This window comes from Apis mellifera, linkage group LG12 (genome assembly GCF_003254395.2).
Source record: "Apis mellifera strain DH4 linkage group LG12, Amel_HAv3.1, whole genome shotgun sequence".
Classification (NCBI taxonomy): Eukaryota; Metazoa; Arthropoda; class Insecta; order Hymenoptera; family Apidae; genus Apis; species Apis mellifera.
Genome location: NC_037649.1, coordinates 4,253,978 through 4,273,301, shown reverse-complemented (window position 1 = coordinate 4,273,301; position 19,324 = coordinate 4,253,978). Strand labels below are relative to the sequence as shown.

General features: G+C 26.7%; 2 protein-coding genes and 1 long non-coding RNA gene across 7 annotated transcripts; 1 reads left to right on the top strand and 2 right to left on the bottom strand.

Annotated features, from left to right (window-relative positions):
- Positions 1 to 2,279: 2,279 nt before the first annotated feature.
- On the bottom strand, positions 2,280 to 12,774 carry LOC725617 (sodium-coupled monocarboxylate transporter 1). 5 transcript variants are annotated; one of them, XM_006561195.3, is made up of 16 exons: positions 11,550 to 12,774; positions 10,758 to 10,760; positions 7,529 to 7,731; positions 7,236 to 7,395; positions 7,099 to 7,164; positions 6,785 to 6,836; positions 6,645 to 6,712; positions 4,211 to 4,362; positions 3,980 to 4,120; positions 3,640 to 3,864; positions 3,375 to 3,558; positions 3,203 to 3,289; positions 2,914 to 3,083; positions 2,615 to 2,773; positions 2,418 to 2,532; positions 2,280 to 2,346 (listed from the first exon to the last, which is right to left on the bottom strand). In XM_006561195.3, the coding sequence occupies exons 3-16, from the start codon at positions 7,714 to 7,716 to the stop codon at positions 2,311 to 2,313; spliced, it is 1,803 nt and encodes a 600-aa protein (XP_006561258.1). In that variant the 5' UTR covers positions 7,717 to 7,731; positions 10,758 to 10,760; positions 11,550 to 12,774; the 3' UTR covers positions 2,280 to 2,310. The 5 variants fall into 5 exon arrangements, with proteins under 5 accessions (XP_006561258.1, XP_006561257.1, XP_016771057.1 ...); XM_006561194.3 differs by lacking the exon at positions 10,758 to 10,760 and having other exon boundaries at positions 7,529 to 7,749; XM_016915568.2 differs by lacking the exon at positions 10,758 to 10,760.
- Positions 10,041 to 10,903, top strand: LOC102655041. Its single transcript, XR_409021.3, has 2 exons — positions 10,041 to 10,426; positions 10,693 to 10,903. It is a non-coding gene; the product is annotated as an uncharacterized LOC102655041 (long non-coding RNA).
- A 613-nt stretch (positions 12,775 to 13,387) lies between the features above and the next one.
- Positions 13,388 to 19,314, bottom strand: LOC412741 (manganese-transporting ATPase 13A1). The gene is made up of 18 exons (XM_396194.7): positions 18,820 to 19,314; positions 18,383 to 18,648; positions 18,083 to 18,311; positions 17,858 to 18,011; positions 17,576 to 17,728; positions 17,304 to 17,486; positions 17,075 to 17,212; positions 16,871 to 16,991; positions 16,642 to 16,796; positions 16,386 to 16,561; positions 16,071 to 16,310; positions 15,779 to 15,994; positions 15,521 to 15,710; positions 15,141 to 15,386; positions 14,726 to 15,062; positions 14,444 to 14,615; positions 14,218 to 14,361; positions 13,388 to 14,126 (listed from the first exon to the last, which is right to left on the bottom strand). Exons 1-18 carry the CDS (start codon positions 19,084 to 19,086, stop codon positions 14,019 to 14,021), a joined length of 3,495 nt encoding a protein of 1,164 aa, XP_396194.3. The 5' UTR covers positions 19,087 to 19,314; the 3' UTR covers positions 13,388 to 14,018.
- Positions 19,315 to 19,324: the final 10 nt, after the last annotated feature.

The window sequence follows — 19,324 nt, the reverse complement described above, 5'->3', positions numbered from 1 at the left end:
TTCTACGTGGGAATTTCAAATCTATCAGCAACCCAGACGAATGCAAATCGCGCATGAAGCGCGCTTAATAAAGCCCGCACGCGGCCCGCAACTCGCAATTTTCTTTTCGACGCTACGTGTCGCGCGCGCGCTCCTCTTAATGAAACCTTCGCATGCACTGTGCGAGATTCACGTGCTACGTTTCCATTCAACGCGCATCTCCACTTCGATACTATTAGAAAAAGAACACATTCGGGATCGTTAAGATTCGACAGAAAGAATTAGGCGTTTTTTTATATTATCCCGTTTGGAAAAGAATTGAATTTGTGGAAAGAAAATGGCAACATTTGTAAATAACTTTAAGGAGAGTAAAAGAAAATTGCTTGTAGAATTATTGCTTTAAGAAAAACAATAATTGAAAAAAGTATTATATTTTTACACAATAGTTAATCAGTTGATAAATCTTCATTTTAATTTTTGAATTAGAATTTTTCAAATTTGGTTCTGATTTGTATAAAATATCAAAAAATGGTAACTAACTAATCTATTTAATGATAAATATTATTAATCAAAAATATAATTTTAGATGCAAAAGAAGAGCATATTCGAATTTGCATTTTTATTGTATAATGTAAAGTATAATCTAAAATCTATAATAAATCGTTTATTTTTTATTAACATTTATATTTAGTATCACAGGAACGTAAAATATATTTTTAATTGTATTATTTAATTATACATTACATCTTTAATAATTTGTTAGGCTCTTTTATTCTGAAAAAAAAAAAAAATGAAAATAGAAAATAGAAAGAAAAATCTAACAAAAATCTATAACAATTTATGAAAATTATAAAGCAAAAAGAATGCAACAATAAAAATATTATACAAAATATTTAAAGTAAAAAAATTAGAATCACAAATAAAAAATTATACTTTCAATTTCTCATTCATTCGTATTTTTAATAATTTATAAAATAATGCAAACTAATTCATGCTTGAAGTTTTATTTTATTTTTGTCAAAAAACCCCATTTCGTTTCATCACATCAGATATTCTCACTAAAATATATATTGATGAACTTCTTTTTTCAATGAATCGATTTCGAATCATTTTATCCAAATAAACGTCTCCTCAAAATGTCAAAAAAACATGTGTGATCAAATCGAACTGGATAATGCTTTTTGACCAGGCATATTTCGACGAGGCGAAAATTGAATTTGAAGGAAACAGAGTCAAGAGATAAGCGCGGAGAAGCGTAGCAGCTATTTGCGTGGCCTTAATAAGGACGTTTGATGGCGTTGGCTTTCCCTTAACAAGCCGGCTAATATCCTGGGGCCTTGGCTCCCCTTGGTCTGTCTTCTCTGTCCCTATCTCTATTCCTTCTTCTCGCTTCCTCTATCGACTTCGCTAACCTACCGCACGGTGAACACCGTCGGGAATCACTAAAGCTTGAAAACCGAACAAACTCAGTTAGAGAACTCGGTGTGAGGAGCAACTGGACCTAGCGGCAAAACCGAGCCTTCTCCGCATCTGCGATTCTCTTACGCAGCTTGCCACGTTTATAGACTGATTTTATTCAGTCTTGGATGGTCGTTTAATAGTTTTAATTGTAGTTAAAAAGATCATACTAAAAATCATCTTTATTAAATCTTTTTCATTTTCTTTTAGGAAATTATAGAGATATATTTTAAAATTTTTCTTTAACAAAATATTTGTGTACAATAATACATAAATGCTGTAAATATTATTTATAATTATAATGCAAAAGAATTTCATTCAATCTTCATTCAATCAAAAAGTTGTTATGAATTTTATCATTAAAAATTATTTCTATTATATTTTTTATATATTTATAATGATATTCTATTAAATGTTTTCAAATGAATAAATTTAATAGAATGTCATTAAAATGAACAATTTTAATGAATAAAAAATCTTTGGGTCCACACAAAATCTCTGTAATGATAAAAGATTTGATAGTAATATAGAATGCACAGTTACTAAAATATAATATAAAAATTTATTTTATGTATATTTTTTAAAAACTCTATATAAAATTCATACGTATTTCTAGTAATTGCATATTAATATATGTACACATGTACAATAATAAACTTCGCTACAATTTATGTAGAGATTATAAGAAATTATCTATAATATCTTAAACTTAAGTACTGGAAGATGATCAAAGAAGAAGTAAAACTTCACAAATGTTCGAAAATTTTACTTTCAATATGAAATTTGAACTATTCAAAACGGCATTTGCAGGGATATGACAGAACTTTAATTTCACTCTTTGCAAATATTATAAATAAATCATAAAAATTTGCATTATGTTATAACGCTGTTAGGAAAGTGTTGATTTCTCTATAACGGAAAAGAAAAAATTATTAATTCAAAAAAATATTTTTAATACTTTTAATAGATAGTTTAATTACCCTTTTCTTTTTCAAATCGTATAATAAAAGACTTGCTGTCGTTGCCAATTCATTATTTCTGCCAGTATTTTCAGCATTAACAGTAACATATTCATTTTTAGGTTTGGGGAGCCATCTAAAATATACGATATTTTGGAATAGGTTGTATATAGTTAAATAATTAAATATTGAGTAAAGATGTATTATTTTCAACTTACGAATGAATCATTGGTGAAAGCAATTTTTTATCGATAGAAGAAACATCCGTAGGACCAGTCCACCAACTAATGAAATTACCTACGATGATGACAATTAATGTGCCTAAACCAGTGAACCAATGATATGACAATCGATAAAGAGGAAATACATCATCTTCGCTGAAAAAAAAGACATTTTTATTTAGTGTTCAAAGAAAGTAACAAACAGACCAATTTATTTCTGGTTAAAGCTTTCAACAATGATAATTATTTAGAATTTAAAGATTCAATAATTATAATCAAGACTAAGATTATCTTACTTTGGACGATCAAATTGCTTTAAGAAACTTTCAGAGATATTGCCTTGGCAATGAGAAAAGAGCACCGGAAGTTTCTTAGGAACCAGCAGACCGGCACCGATGGACCAATTTGCACCTAAACTCGCCCAGCCGGCGATTACGAATCCTACGATAGCGCCCATGAATGCACCCTAATCGACAGAAAAAAATGATTAAAATTTTTATAATTATTTATTGAAATACTATAAAATTACGAAAATATGTAAAAAAAGAATACATAAGAAAAAATAATATCTCATAAATAATTTACCTTAGAATTTACCCATGGAAAGAACATACCTAATGTAAACACTCCAAAAGAAGTGCCTGCAGCTATTGCTGCTAAACTTCCAGTTATCTGAAATTATATTGAAATAATATAAAAATAAAACTTTAGCAAGAAATTCTTAGTTTATAAAAATATTAATTGAAAGGATACTTACAACTAAAACACCTCCTAATTTTTCTACTAAAAATAACAATCCTATAGCTATACAACCAAGCAAAACAACCAAACATTTTACAAAAATAAAGGAGCATCGGTCGCTTGGTTTCATACCGAAGCATCCTTTTACGAAGTCTTCTAAAACAACCACTGATGTCGAATTAAAACCTACAGAAAGAGTACTGGAGCAAAGTGAAGCACGATTTAATAAAAAATTATAATTATAATATTATAAAAGATTAAAATAAATTTATAACATTTACCTGAGAGCTGCTCCGAAAATTGCAGCAATAAAAAGACCTGGCACTCCGTGTAAATGTTTTGCAATTTCCATTACGTAAGCGGGCAATAATTGGTCATCGGCAGTAATCAGACCGGAAGCTCTAGGATCGCATTTAGGTGGAGACCACCAGGCTACAAGAACCAGGCCACACCAACAGCATAATGATATGAACAACATAATACTGATAGTAAATATCGCTAATGATCTAAAATGAAATATGAAATAACATACAGAATCATTACAAATATAATTATCGTTATAAATATCGTTATAAATATAAAACTTTCTTTATATCAAAAATTAATTGTATACTCACTTACAGTTTGGACGTTTTCAAATCTTTCAATGATCTGTATCGTTGAACCATAGTTTGATTGACGGATATATAAGCGGTACTATAGAGCCATGAACCAATTAACACGGTCCATACTGTATGTCTTGTATAAGGAGATGGATCAAAACTAAAGAAAAAAAAAGAGGAAAATAAAATAATCGACTCAAAAATTTATCCTGATTTACTAAATACACGTATAAAATTAAATACTTCTTACTTCAAGAATTCAATTCTATTAGCATCCAAAGATCTCTTCCATATCTCAGCAGCGCCAATTTGATAAGTACCCAATATACTAACAGTGAGAACACCAGCGACCATGATTCCAACCTGAAGCGCGTCTGTCCAAACTACCGCTTTGATACCACCCTAGTAATCACATTCTCCAATTAAACCCACCTTTCATCTACATAACCATCATGATAGCCACGAACAATCGTGACTAATTATCCTTTCATCGAATTCCGTCTCATCTATTATTACACTTAAAAATTATTACACTTACAACGAAAAAATAACAGTGTACAGTATATTGCCCATTTAAGCATTCGCAACTAAAGAAAGAAAAAGAAACGAAGTATGCAAGTTACCGATACTCGATAAACGCAGACTCAAACCACGTTTAGTTCGAAAACAAAGATTGTAAAAATCGAGATGGAGATAGCGAGCAACGAAACTTAAGTGGCCTCTTTTACTCATTGTGCAAAGTTTCCTTGTACACAAGAGCCATCAGAACACGGAGGAAGAATTATCGAACGAGCGACTGACAAAAAAGTTTCATTTCACGCACACAGTTTCGGGTATACGCGATCGTTAAGCGAAGGACAAGCTTGCAGACGGGGCAAAAGCGGTAATAAACAATTTTCCAAAGAGTCACTGGGCCGCGATAAATTTTCATTAATTCGCGGGCCACAACAAATTGCTTGAATAATTACAAGCGCGCGCGAGCATGCGATTAATCACTTCGGCGTTGGCTTTGTGATCTGCTAGCACGGGGAACGAGCACTCGACGTGCTCCGCGCCATTGTTTCCGCCGGGCCATTGTCGAGCTTTCAGTTTCCGTCCATAAACATTTCCAGTAGCCGGGTCCGCGTGAGAGATTCTTCGCGGCATTGTCCACCGAAAATTGTTTCCTACCAGCAACCGGCGCCCTCCCGTCCGAGGAACTCCAGTTATCCCCAAGAGAATTCGCTGAACCGGCGTCCTTGGAAAATTAGCTCGCATATATATATACCTAGACTCGAGCCTTCGAATTCCGCCTCCATGGTTGTTTTACGCGCATCTCGTCACCGTACGCGATACATCTTGTTAACATCTCGCGAGATGAATCCGCCTCGTCACGATCGTTTAACGCGATCACGTTGTCCTAATAAAATCCGTCTAATTAAAGGATCTCAGAGTTTGATATTGACGGATCGTTGTTGCCATCTTGGATTCCAGTAGAAGATGAATTCAAAATAATAGGTTCAAGGTGATTTCTTGTGATACGATTTATATTGTCGTAATATAATAATTCACGAAATTGGTCGTTGTAAAATTATTGTTAATTTCAAAAAAAAAGATAATTTTAATTTTAATAAATTTAATTTATTTGCAAAAGAGCATGATGAATTGTATGTAAAGTATTTTTATGAAATCAACCAAGTTTCCACATATTCATTCATTTTCAAATTTTTTAAATGTAATTAGGAATTTTTATTATTATAGAATATTAGATAGAATATTAAAATTTAAAACAATTTTTAATATGAAAAATTTTATTTTATTTACTATTAAAATTATATTTGAAAACTGAAGAAAGTGAAATTCTAAATAAATGATATTTCATTCAAAAGAAAAAAGAAATAAAGAATTGAGTTTTTATTTTCTCAAAGATATTTTTCAAACAAAAAAAATATTTTTTATATAAACTCATTGTATATATATATATACAAACTTCATTAAAATCAGAATTATCGAAAAGAACATAGTACACAGTAATATATGATTCATTTTATGAATCACTATTTTTATATACAATATATTTTGATGAAAATTTTTAAACGTTAAGAATAAAAAGAATAAAAATGTGCTATTTAGAATCCAAAATTATATCAAGTTTATTTGAAAGTCGTTCAGCCTAAGATATTATTTTTGGCTTAAAATTTCAAGATTGCATGACAATCATTTTTATTTTTACAAGTAGTTTATATTTTCAATATATATATTTCAAGATGTGTAAATATGAATATTTAATTATTTTCCAAAAATTTATAGACAAGGATCATTTATATAAAACTTCACGAAACTTCATGAAACTATTATCAAAAAAAGAAAAAGACAGTCAGAAAAATATTCACAGAGAAGTTGTAAATGTACAACTTTTATAGCTCGTAGAATTTATGTCTTTGTCTGGCGCTGCCAGAATAATATTTTTTAACTTGAAATACGTGATCTTCCAGAATTTTTCTATAAAAAAATATACATTCTACGCGTATTCAATTTATACGAATTCCAGAGATGTGCAAAGATAAATAAAAATCATAACTGCTATATAAAATTATGTAAAACAAAATAGCTATTTAAAAAGCAATTGAAGAATCATTTCATTTTATATATATATACGATCGATCAACGCATACCGAGATAAATTTTCAAAAGCATGAACTTACCAAAACAGTGTAGAACATGCATATGAGACATACAATGATCCCGATCAAATGTACATCGATACCGCTCACTGTAATTAATCAGGAAGATTTTAGTAGTATTCGGTTAATATTCTATTATAAATAATATCGGCACATAATACCTTGATTTAGCGCTAATGCCGGAACGTAGACCACGATCGATTGGTAAAGGACCTAAAATTGGTTTATTACGATATTATTAATGCAACATCGCTATCGACCATTGCCCATTCTCAAAGAGAAGCAAATTAAAGTTTCGTGTTTCCGCAATGTAATATGACGTAATTTTGTTTCGAATCAAAATTTCCATCAAATTGAAGTCGATGATAATGTTATTCTTTTTTTCCAAATTTTCTTACTTCTCTTCGTTCTTCGATCGAAATTTTTAATTCTCTTAATCTAAAATTTTATCGACACCATAGATACATGCACTTACCACGTCAATTAAAAAGATCAACGATATGAGAATCCTTACGCCACGATTGAATCTTATTTCCAAGTACTGCAAAAGAAAAAATAATGAAAATAGAAATTACACGTCATATTTATTAAATATGAGTTATAGATATATACCTCGTAAACGGAATTTAATCCCAATGCAACGAAAACTGGGGCGTAAACAAGAGCCACGACGAGACCAGAAAAAAGTATGGAAATGATGGTGATCCAGTATTGAGTTCCAAAATTATATATCTCCGCTGGTGTTCCAAGAATCGTCACACCGGATATGAAACTAAAGAGAAAAAAAATTCTTATCTCTCGGGTATACATCTCTTATTATTAGTATTTTCACTTCATAGGGCAAACATCAATGATACTTGTGCACGGCTTAATATACTGGCAATTAGATTGGAAGGATGGAATACCTGGCAACGAGAGAAGCGGAGACGGGTAAAAGGGTCATGCTCTTTCCTCCTAAGAGATAATCTTCCGTGCTCGACTTCTGTGCTCCCTTGTAATGCCATAATCCTGCGGCAGCAGATACGGCGAGCATCAACGCGAACACCAGCCAATCTGCCCAATGAAAGTATCCTCTTTCCTCTGTTTCCAGCATTCTGGCTCTGGGAAACTGGAGCCAAGCGAAAACCTGATTTATAAAGCTAAAGATTTGCTTAATAACGCCGATAATAGGCTCATAATGAAATGAAAGTCAAATAACACGAAAAAAAAACAAAAACTTTAATGCCTCTTGGAAATATGATACGAATAATGGATTTTTGAAGATTTATCTTTTTGCCGTGAATGGTAATAACAATAAACAGGCATGCGTTAAAGGTAAATAAATCTTACAAACTTTTGTAAAGATTTAAATGGAAAAAATATTAAACGAAGATTATTGTCTTCTTTTTTTTTATCAGACTTTAGGTATAAAAGAGTTAAATAGAAGCAAATTAAAAGATAAAATTATGCTATTTTATAAGAAGTTTGAATGTGGTTTATTTCATTACTTCACCATATATTTCTATAAAGTTTGTATTAAGTAAATTAGAAATTACAAATGAATGTATTATGCTAATGATCTTTATAGCTAAAACATGTATAATGTTAATGGAATGTAAGACATATACAGCAGTTCGTTAGTTCATGATGTATTTATGGAATTCTTGTCTTAATACACACATCTATCGTACATGTATGTTCCTAATTGGTAATTGACACGTGACCTTAATGCGACTTGCAGCTGTTAGTGTTTCAATGGAGCTTGTTAACTCGTTAAGTTCCATCCAGACTGAGAGACAATTGTTTGCAGACATATATCCGTAAACAATCCGCGTACATTGTCCGTGGATAAGGAAAGACAAAATATAAATTCATGCGCATATTTTGTCTTTCATTGGAATGAAAAAGAAGAGAGGATATCTGCAGACAAATAACGAAGAAACGTGCATTAAACAAATATTTTATTTCAAACGCTAAATATATATCTTAGCGTTTTAGTATTAATTTTATTAAGAACAAGAATTGCTGCACAAAAGTTAATATCTTTTCTTTTTATTTTTCAACTTTTTGCAATATTTGTATAATATTTTTAGACATTCTCTTCGTAAAATTTCTAAATTCAGAACTGCTATCTATATTTAATTCTCTAAAAAAAATTTCTAAATAACTTTTTATCAGTATCTACTACTCGATAATCGTTTAATAGTTTTTCTTTTTTCTTTTAAATTAAAAAACAAATATATTTCACAAATCATGTGACAATAATCTTACAAACACATAAGATATTTGTAAATACACAATATTGTAAAACATATTACATACTTTTTATCCGAAAACGTCAGAGATTGTATGTAGACCATTTATGGAGATATCCTTCAATCTATATAAGATTGAAATCACACGAATGATTTAAAATGTTAAAATATATGTCGACTCAAGAAATAGATTTAGGTCAATAGCTCATGCAACAAAATGATAAATTTTCAACCTTGTTTGAGCTACTAGATTTAAATCTATCACTTAAATTGATATCTGCATCATAATATATTTATTTTATATTTATTTTATTTCTAAACTACTTAATGTATAATATCACTAACATCGATAATTTCTATGACGTATGTTGAACATTCAATATTGATGTTATTTTGTCCATTTTTTTATAAAACTGAATAAAATCAATGCTCATGATAATCTTGACCTTATGTTTGATATATATGATATCGAAATAAATTATTCGCGTTTCAATTTTTTCATTCCATAAATAAATAAATTAAAATTAACATATAAATATAAATATATGTCCTAATATATTTATGTATGTAATGTATTTATGTATATTATGTATTGAAAAATTTTTATTCATCTATTCATTTTATTTATTTATTTATTTCGGAAATCAAAATGCAAAAAATTTTCCATAATAATCGTATTATTATAAATATTTTATTTATATATTTTAATAAAAACTATATAATCATATTAAAAGAAGTTTTTAATTATCATTAAATTATATAATAAATTCATTCATTGATTAAAGAGATTTTGTTTTCTGTTTAATGAGATTATAAAGGAATGCTTTGTTATTTCTATTATTTTCCTTACTATAGATAATAAAAAATACTGTGTTTAACTGAATTAAAAGCATTATTCACATCTAAAAAAAAGAATTCTTTTTTATTATGGCAATGCACAATTGTATTATATATATAATAAGAATATTTAAATTTAAAAATTATTACAGTTTGAAATTTTATTCTAACCATTATATTTACTAGATTTTGCTCTATGTGATTTTTATTTGTTTCATACATTGCGAAATTTTATCAATAAAGATTAAAAACACCAATAAAATAAACATATATGAAGTATAAAGTTTTTAATATGAAAAGTTTATAGTAAAAAAATATTTAATTTAATCAAAATATCATAGAAAAATCATGTCATAGACAAGTCAAAAACAAAATTACATATATAATTAATTAAATAACTTTTGAATTAATTGCCAGTATTTATTATAATATATATTTCTTACAAAAAAATGCAATCGGATTTATCAATCTAATTTAATAATACTAGATATTTAAACTTAGCGCCATTTGCATTAGTATCATTCGTTCTATTGTAGATGTCAGAAGCATACAGAAATCAATTTTGATTCAAGATAGTGGACTGTGTTTTACATTACAGGATATGAATAGACATGGATTAAAAGATTTTTGTAGAATAAAGTGAGACGTAGAACTCAATAAAAAATCATTTCAAAAATGTGAAAAATAATCATATATATATAGAAATTCATGTGAATACATTATATTAATATCGTAAGTTTTTATTTCCTTTTTTGAAAATCTATTTGCTTCTTAATCTTTTTTCTTTCTTAATCTTTCTTCTCGATCATGTACAATTATGCATATTGAAAAAAATTCTTATATGTCATGCATTTAAAATTTACAATAAAAATTTGGCAATTTTTAATAAAAATTTGTGTTAGTGAAAAAAAATATTTAATATCATGCTACATACATATGATTTTTTAATAAGTATAAATATATACATATATAATAACTCGATAATTGTCTTCTATTAGGTTTTATACATGCAACATAATATAAATATATATATACATGCAATAGAATTAAATAAATTTGTTACCGACTGAAAATAATCAGCAAACGATGTAGTAGAGATCGATTATAGATAAGTATTTACTATCTACTCAATTTTATAAATAGTTTTCCTTATATTTAGTAACGATAGACTCACTCGTATTCATATATATTATTTAAATTTTTTTCTTCTGCATACATTAATGAAAATATTATGAACAATTTATTTATATTTAATGTTAATTATATTTTTATTTCATCGATGATCGGTAAAAATATAAAAAATAATGAATAATTTCCTTTAAATATTAAATTTCGACTAGTAATTTTCTTTTTTCGCGTGTTCTAATTTTTTTTAGTTGTTATTCAAGTAATACTTTCCAAGAATTTATTTCTACAAAGCAAGTTTTATTTAGAAAGTAATTGATTTCATTTTTCTTATTTCTGTCCTCATTTTATAAAATATGCACAAAATAATATTTAACTTTCAACCTTGTAAACATTACAAGCATTAAATTTGGAACAAATTATGAAAATAGATATTAAAATGAATCAGTAAATATAATTCAATATAAAAAATTTTAAATTTGCATAAACCATTAATTTAAAGATATATACATAATATAAATAATTTTAATTAAATAAATTGCCATATTATAAACAATATTAATTATTTATATAATATAGAAAATATTCATACAAAATAATTAATATAAAATTATTTATTTCTTTTATGAATATTCTAAATTAATATCTAAATGACTACATAACAATTTAATGAAAACAGAAGAAATAATTGAATTGTTTAATATTTACTTCTATATACTGATTCACATACCAAAATAAAATTTCAAAACTATCGATCAAACAATCAAACGCAAAGAATAACGCAGGACGTCAAGCACAACCGCGAAAATCACAATGAAAAAGTGCGGTTACGTGACTCGAAATATTCATAAACATATTCTTGTTAGCAAATATAATGCAAAAGATTTACACAATTTAAATATTTAAAAAAAAAAAACACGCAGCAAAATAACACGGTCAATAAATATAGTCAAACAAAAGATATAGCGTAACGATCAACCATGTTCCGTGATCAACAGTCAACTGTCGTAAAGTTCGATATTCGATGTGCAACAACCGGTTTCTTCGATCGAAATCTAAAATTCATTCAACTTTTTATTCTAGCAGTAAACAATTTAAATCACAAATTTAATTGATTCTTTTATTGGTTGTTTAATATTAAATTAAATTAATTGCGTGATATTAAATTATAAAGAGCTTAAATAGGAAAAAAAGATCAAGAAAATAAAATTGTAAATGCTATCAAAGACAATGTTGTGAAATGTTAATATATTACTATTCAGTTAAAATTCTTAGTCAAAATCATTATATAAATATTCTTCGTGTATGTAATTTCAACGTTAATGAAACAATATAAGGTAAATGTACAATTTGTTAAGTTGCTTCTATAATTTCAAATTAAATAAAATTTGACGATTAATCCTATATAATTAATCCTAACCACATACTGACAATTCTCTATTACTAAATGTATATATATATACATCTTTTTAAATTATTTGTATTCTATTACTTCTTTTTCATACGGTATATGATTATATATTTTTGTTTATCATGTTAAGGATAAGATAAATTTCAATTAAAATAATTTGAGGAAATTAAAATTAAAAAAAATCAATTAGTGTTTATAACAAAGTATTTTCATATCATATATCATAATCATTATAAATAATTACAAAGATAATAATATATAATCAGCTTTTATTTAGGATTTTCAATCTAAAAATATGATGCTGTAAAAATTTGCATCATAGTACAGCAAATACAATACCATTTAATTTTGAATAATTTTTTTAACATAAGACTTATTCTTTTATATTAATTGTAAAAATGGCAATATTGAACAAAGTATATGCATTCATTGATCACATCTAATAGTTCTGTGTGCACACATTATTTTTTAACCAAACAAAAACACAAATATTTTTAATAAACAAAGTTATATATTTCTAACCACTTATATTGTTTATACTGTTAAAAATAGGATGGAAATAAAATTGGAATGTTGTAATTAAAATTATCTACTTTACATCAATTCATTTAAATTTGATTCCAATATATATGAAAATAATATACTATATGAAAATAAAAAATATAAACTCAAAAATTTAAGTATAATTTAAGTTATATTTACTATTTGAATTAGTTTAAATATTTATATATTATATGTATATTTTATGTTAATGATAAGAATAAAAATTTAAAAAAAAACATGTTAATTATACAAAATATAAAAATTATAACTTAATAATTTCTATTAAAATAATTATTAGTATAATAAACAATTATAATCTATATGTGAAATTTTACCATAAATTTCAAACATTTACTAATAATTTTCTTTTTAACTATATATACAGGATATTAATATATTCATATGAAACTTTTTAAGAATAGATTCTAGAATCTAAAATAAAAAAAAAAATTGATATATAAAAATATTGGTTGAGGCTTATTTATTAAGTTATAAGCAATAATAGTTCGACGAAACGAGTTCTATTTTCATCACGTTTTATTTAATTTTAATTACTTATGACTTAATAAATAAGATCGATATTTCTATATATTAACTTTTCTTTTGTTTTGCTCTCTAGAATCGAGTCTTCAACGGTAATTCATTAATATATTAACATCTTATATAATATTAAAAGTCAGTTTTTTTTTATATGTTTTAATACAATAGAGAAGTTTGTTTTATAAATTCTCATAAATCAGGTTCTCAAGGTACACTTATTGTTTCCAAACGGTATATGGTATATATAATAATGATGATATTATGCATTATTTACTTATCATTTGTACACACTCACATTGCATGCTTTTTTTACTATTTCACTTTTTATGGTAATACTTACACTCATTAAAACATACATACCACATACTCTTATACATATGTGTGTATTTATATATATATAATATATATCTCAATTTTTTTTTAATTTTCTTATTTCACAAAGAATTATCATTAAATTTGTCAATGAGCAACAAAGATTTTATTAATATAAAATCATCAACAATATGAATTTTTAATAATGACTTCTCAATTATATATTGGTCAGTCTTTTAAAAGCATTATATTCCATATAGGAATCGTAATATAATTCATAAATATAATAATAAACAAAGATAATTTGTTCTTTGTGAAATAAGAAAACAAATTTGCATATTTAATTTTTCGCACTTTTCGAGTTAAAAGTGGAATATAGAAATTGTGTACTAATCACAGTTTTTGATGTCTCCCTTCTCCAAAAAGCCATAAGCAGATTCTATCAACTATATATGCAAGAATAAAGTCTGCTATTAATACTTGAATTAAAAGACTGCGGAACTACAAATATAAAATATAAATTAGTATATAAGATAATACAAATATGAATTCTAACTAAAAATTAAACTAAATTTTCTTTATATTCACTTACATCGCTTGGAAAATCTACAATTTCAAATTGTGTTGCTAATTCAGGTAAAAATCCACATGTCAATCCCAATATAACGGCAGCATTGCCTATAAGACTATATAATAAAAATTTATTCTGTAATAAACTTTCCATATATGGGTGACCCTATATAATAGAATTATTAAATCAGAATGAAATAAAGTCATAAAAAGTTATAAATGACGTTTTATTTAGTATAATACATTACCCGATAATTAATTGCAAAAGTAGAAATTTGAATTGTCATTGCAATAATGTAAACTGTACTGTTTAATAAATTTGGTTCAAATGGTTCATCTTCATCATTAATATTTGTATTCAAGGCCATACTTTCGTTATATGGATTATTTGGAGCTAATATAGCTGCTAATTTATCACTCCTTATTAAATAAAAAAAAAATTAATATTTATAATTTAATATTATTAATTCTTTAGATATTTAATATATATTTACATAATTTTTAAATATATTTTTTATTATTTTACTTACTTTGGAGATAATAAAGTAGCTTCTTTAACTAAATATACAAGAGAAAAAAAATGTACAGCAAATTGAAGAAGTACAGTAGCAATTGTATATAAATTAAAAATATTTGGAAGAGGTCTTTGTTTAGACAATGTTTTCAATGGTTTTGATCTTGATATGAATAAGAAACAAGTGGCTAGTAAAATACCCTGTAATGTAGCTTGTGCATCACTAAATTTTATTCCATCTAAATAAAGGACAGATTGGCTATATGCAAGTCCTAATGCATTAAGTGCTAAAATTTTGAACATTTGCAAGGTGGTAACTAAAGTGCATCGTCCTTGTTTAATAACATGGCATACTATAATGAAACAAAAATTAATATAATATCGATTTATATTGATGCTGTTATTAGAGTATTATATACAATAAGACTTACTACATTGAATCGACGACATTTTGCTAGTAAAAGGTGCAGCAATTGATGCATCTCCTAATTTAACTATAACAGATTGTTCTTCAAGTTCTTTCAATATCTTTTGTATTCTTGCTCTAGTATTAGCAGAAACTCTTGGATTATTTCTTGGCCCATTTGCTATTGAATTTGAAATGGTATGTTCATTTTTTATATTATCTTGTTTTTCAGTAGATACTTTTTCTGGTAAACTTGATAAAATTGCAACACCTAAATAAAATAAATTAATAATATAGTTATATATATATATATATATATATATATATATATTTATACAATATATTTTATTATCATTATATTAATATATATATTTATATATATATTTAATACATTTATATACTAACCCACTTGAGCATGTTTTAAAGCACCAACATCATTAGTACCATCTCCACACATTAAAGTTGTGTATCCTAAATTTTGCAATGAAACAATTATAAATTCTTTCTGTTTTGGTTCACATCTTGCAAAAATTACAATATGTGGTAATAATTTACGAAGTAACTCTCTTTCATTATCTTTTAAATATGTTAAACCCTAAAAATGATACATTAAAAAGTATACATATTAATATATATTTAAAATATTTTTTTTATACAACTTACTTCTCCTGTTACACAAAGTGCATATTCTCGCCATATTTCTTTATTCCGAGAAACATTTTTTATTTCCAAAGGTAAATTTATTTTTCTATCCACACTTTCCCATATCCATTCTCCATTATTTGAAGTCAATATAAGCGTAATTGATTTTTTTGTAAAATGTAATTCACGACTGACATGACATGCTGTTAAAGGATTATCACCAGTAATCATAACAACCTATAAAATAACAACTCGTAATAATACTATAAAAAAATTTAAATATACATTTAAGTTTTATATGTATATAATTTACCGAATGTGAAGCATTCACGATTTCTTTAATAACAGCTTTAGAATCAGGTTTAAGCGGACAACTTATAATTACAAATCCAGCAAAAATGAGATTCTTTTCTAATTCTTCTCGTGTAAGTTCTCTTAAATCTTGCGAAGATAAAGGACCAGGAAGTTTTCGATATCCTAAAGCTAAAACTCTTGCTCCACGACGCGAAAGCGATAAATATGTTGAATCATAATTATCTGGTATAGATGATAACTGGAAAAAATAAATAAATAAATAAAATATTTAAGATATATAACAGTAAAATAAACAACTTATTATTTTACAAACCATATTCTTAATAATTTCAGGAGCACCTTTCACGGTGGTCATGTAATTAATTTCTGAAGATCCAGGTGTTGTATATCCAGCTACAACTGACATACGTTTTAATGCGGAAGAAAAGTGATGTCTTTGTACGATTTTTAAAACAGGTGATTGTCCTTTTCTAGGTATCATAGAATCAGCTAAAATAAATTAAAATTGTTAGAATTTTGTCAAAAAAATTTTATATAATATAATAAAATAAAAATATATAATAAAATACTTTTTGTAAGATTCCATTTAATAGCTTTTAATGTAGCTTTCTCAAGAGGATCTCCAACAATTCCATCATCTAATTGTACAAGAGAATGACATGTTGCAAGTACTTGAATACTTTCTATAGGTGCATCAGAAAGTTGCATAACATCTGGTTTTCCTCTAAAATAATAAATGATTTTTTAATATAAATTCTTATATTAAATCAAATTTAAAAGTTATTTGATTATTCTTACTCAATCCCCGCTATACCTTCGACGACCAAATTATCACTAGTCAAAGTACCAGTTTTATCAAAACAACATATTTCAATTTTTCCAGCAAATGGAATTCTGAAAGGTTCAGTGCAAAATACACCTATACAATAAAATTATTTATTATAATTTTTCATTAAAAAATATATATATACTGAATATTATTTCCACATATGTTCTAAATACCTAATTTTGATAAGGCCAATAATGAAGTATTAACAGCTAATGATAATTCAATAGGCAATTCTGGAGGTACAACTGATGTTAAAATAAGAGTACATTCCAAGAATAATTTATATCTATTTCTAGTAGGATCTTCACTTCCTGTGTATTAATGAATTATTAATAATTTAAAAATATTTTTGGACATTCATTTAGATTAATATATGTTTTTTATATTTTAGATATTACATACCTTTAATCCATACATATGATGCTGCAGCAATTGCAAAAATTAGCAAGAATAAAATAAAACCAAATGTTTCCAAGTTATTAGCAGTAACACGTTTAACTCCAAATAATATTGTTCTCAAAAGTTTTCCCTGTGATGTTGAAAATCCAGTACGTAAAACATAAGCTACACAGCCATTATCAGTAGCTGAAAGTTTTCCACATAAAAAATATATAATATTTATTGTATGAAATTATTATATTTAAATTATATTTATATTTAAAGTAAAAAAATACCTTTAAGACCAGATACACTTTTACTTGGTGGAGTATGTTGTACAACTTTTGTACCTCCAAAAAGTACATGAAGTTTATCATCACCTTCTATATCCAACTGTCTATTCCCATCAATTTCTTCTATGGGTTCCTTCATTTGAGGAACTGATTCACCTATCAATAATGATAAAATTAATAAATTAATCATTAATATTAAAATTAATAATCATTAGTAATCAAAATATATAAAAAATCAAAATTAAGTTACAAATTAATATTCTATCTAATCCATAATTAATTCACCTGTTAGCATACTCTCATCAACAACACAAGGTCCTCTTAAAAGTAACATATCACATGGCACTAAATTATCATTTTGAGATCGTGTAATAGATACAATATCACCAGGAATTAACTGATCAGTAAACATGGAATGCCATCGTCTGTTCCTATAAACCTTTGATAAAAATGATATTATTATATATATTTTATATGATATGCATTTATTTGCATAATATTCATTAATACCATCATTGTGTATGGTTTATTTCCCATTTTTCTAATTTCAGCCATATTTCGAAGTTGCTGTTGCACAAGTGTACATTCAAACATAATGAGCATAACTAATGTAAATATACTATAATACCAATATTTATCAAAACACCATAACGCTACGCAAAATAATTGAAAAACAAAAAATGGTGCAATTGCTCTTTCTTTGAATAGTTCTCTAAATTCTGGTACAACCATATCTAACCTATATGAAAATAATAAAAAATAAAAGAATTGAATTATATAGTTTTTAATAATTTAAAGAAATATACTTACTTATTTTTCCCATATTTTTCCTCTGCTGCTGCAATATCTTTTTCATCTAAATATCCTTTCCATTCACAATAATGTTTAACAGAGTGATTAATTGGAAATTGAAGGCCTTGAAAAATTTTTTTATCCGAGTTCCAATAATATTTGGTCTTTTGAAATATAAACCATGGTTCTTGTTGTTCAGAATGATGTAGTTTGACAAGTTCTGAACTTCCATTATTAGGAGTAGGAACTACTTTTGCAATTTTCGCGTTGTATGGATTTTTTTCCTAAAATAATTTATATTTTTGTAATTTAAAATTTCCCGTCAAGCAACCATGTGACTTATCGGAATAGAAGGCCGGTTCGAATGGCTGCCACGTTAACGAAACATATTGAACAATACACGTGCGAATTATTAAATTAATATATTTTCTTATAATAAACAATCGTCAACTCACCGAGCTACAATTAAAAAAAGTGTGTATATGCACTGACCACTGGCAACACAAACATATGAAAATTTGTAATACGCCGATAGCTGCAATGCCCACTAAACCCGCATCATAATATTCATCAATTCCGTAGACAAAAATCCAACTATAAATCCACACAGTGTGTAATATCACAGAGGGCAGAACATATCCCGTGAATAATAATTTCCGAGGATTATGCAGAGTGACAGTTTGTACGAGTTCATCTACCCGCGATGAAGCAGTAGTCGCCATGGCTATGATCACGCTATGCCGTAACAGGAGCGTATAGTTTTTAGAATTCAGAGATTTGGGTTCTTCTCATGAAATTTAACGACACAACAAACTCACATAACAAAACATATACATAACAATTAATTCTTTTGAAAAATGTTCGAAATATGTTTAATTCTTTCGCATCTTTCTTCAGTATTTTATATATATACTAATTTACGTTAACAAGACAAAAATGAAATTTATTCAGATTACTTGT

Coding starts and splice junctions, on each gene's coding strand:
- LOC725617 (XM_026444200.1), bottom strand. Junction 3,865..3,979: donor GATTTGAAAACGTCCAAACT/GTAAGTGAGTAT, acceptor ATTTCATTTTAG/ATCATTAGCGATATTTACTA. Junction 3,084..3,202: donor TTCCATGGGTAAATTCTAAG/GTAAATTATTTA, acceptor TCTGTCGATTAG/GGTGCATTCATGGGCGCTAT.
- LOC412741 (XM_396194.7), bottom strand. CDS start 19,086: ATGGCGACTACTGCTTCATCGCGGGTAGATGAACTCGTACAAACTGTC. Junction 18,312..18,382: donor GAAAAATATGGGAAAAATAA/GTAAGTATATTT, acceptor ATTTTCATATAG/GTTAGATATGGTTGTACCAG. Junction 17,729..17,857: donor TGATGAGAGTATGCTAACAG/GTGAATTAATTA, acceptor CATTATTGATAG/GTGAATCAGTTCCTCAAATG.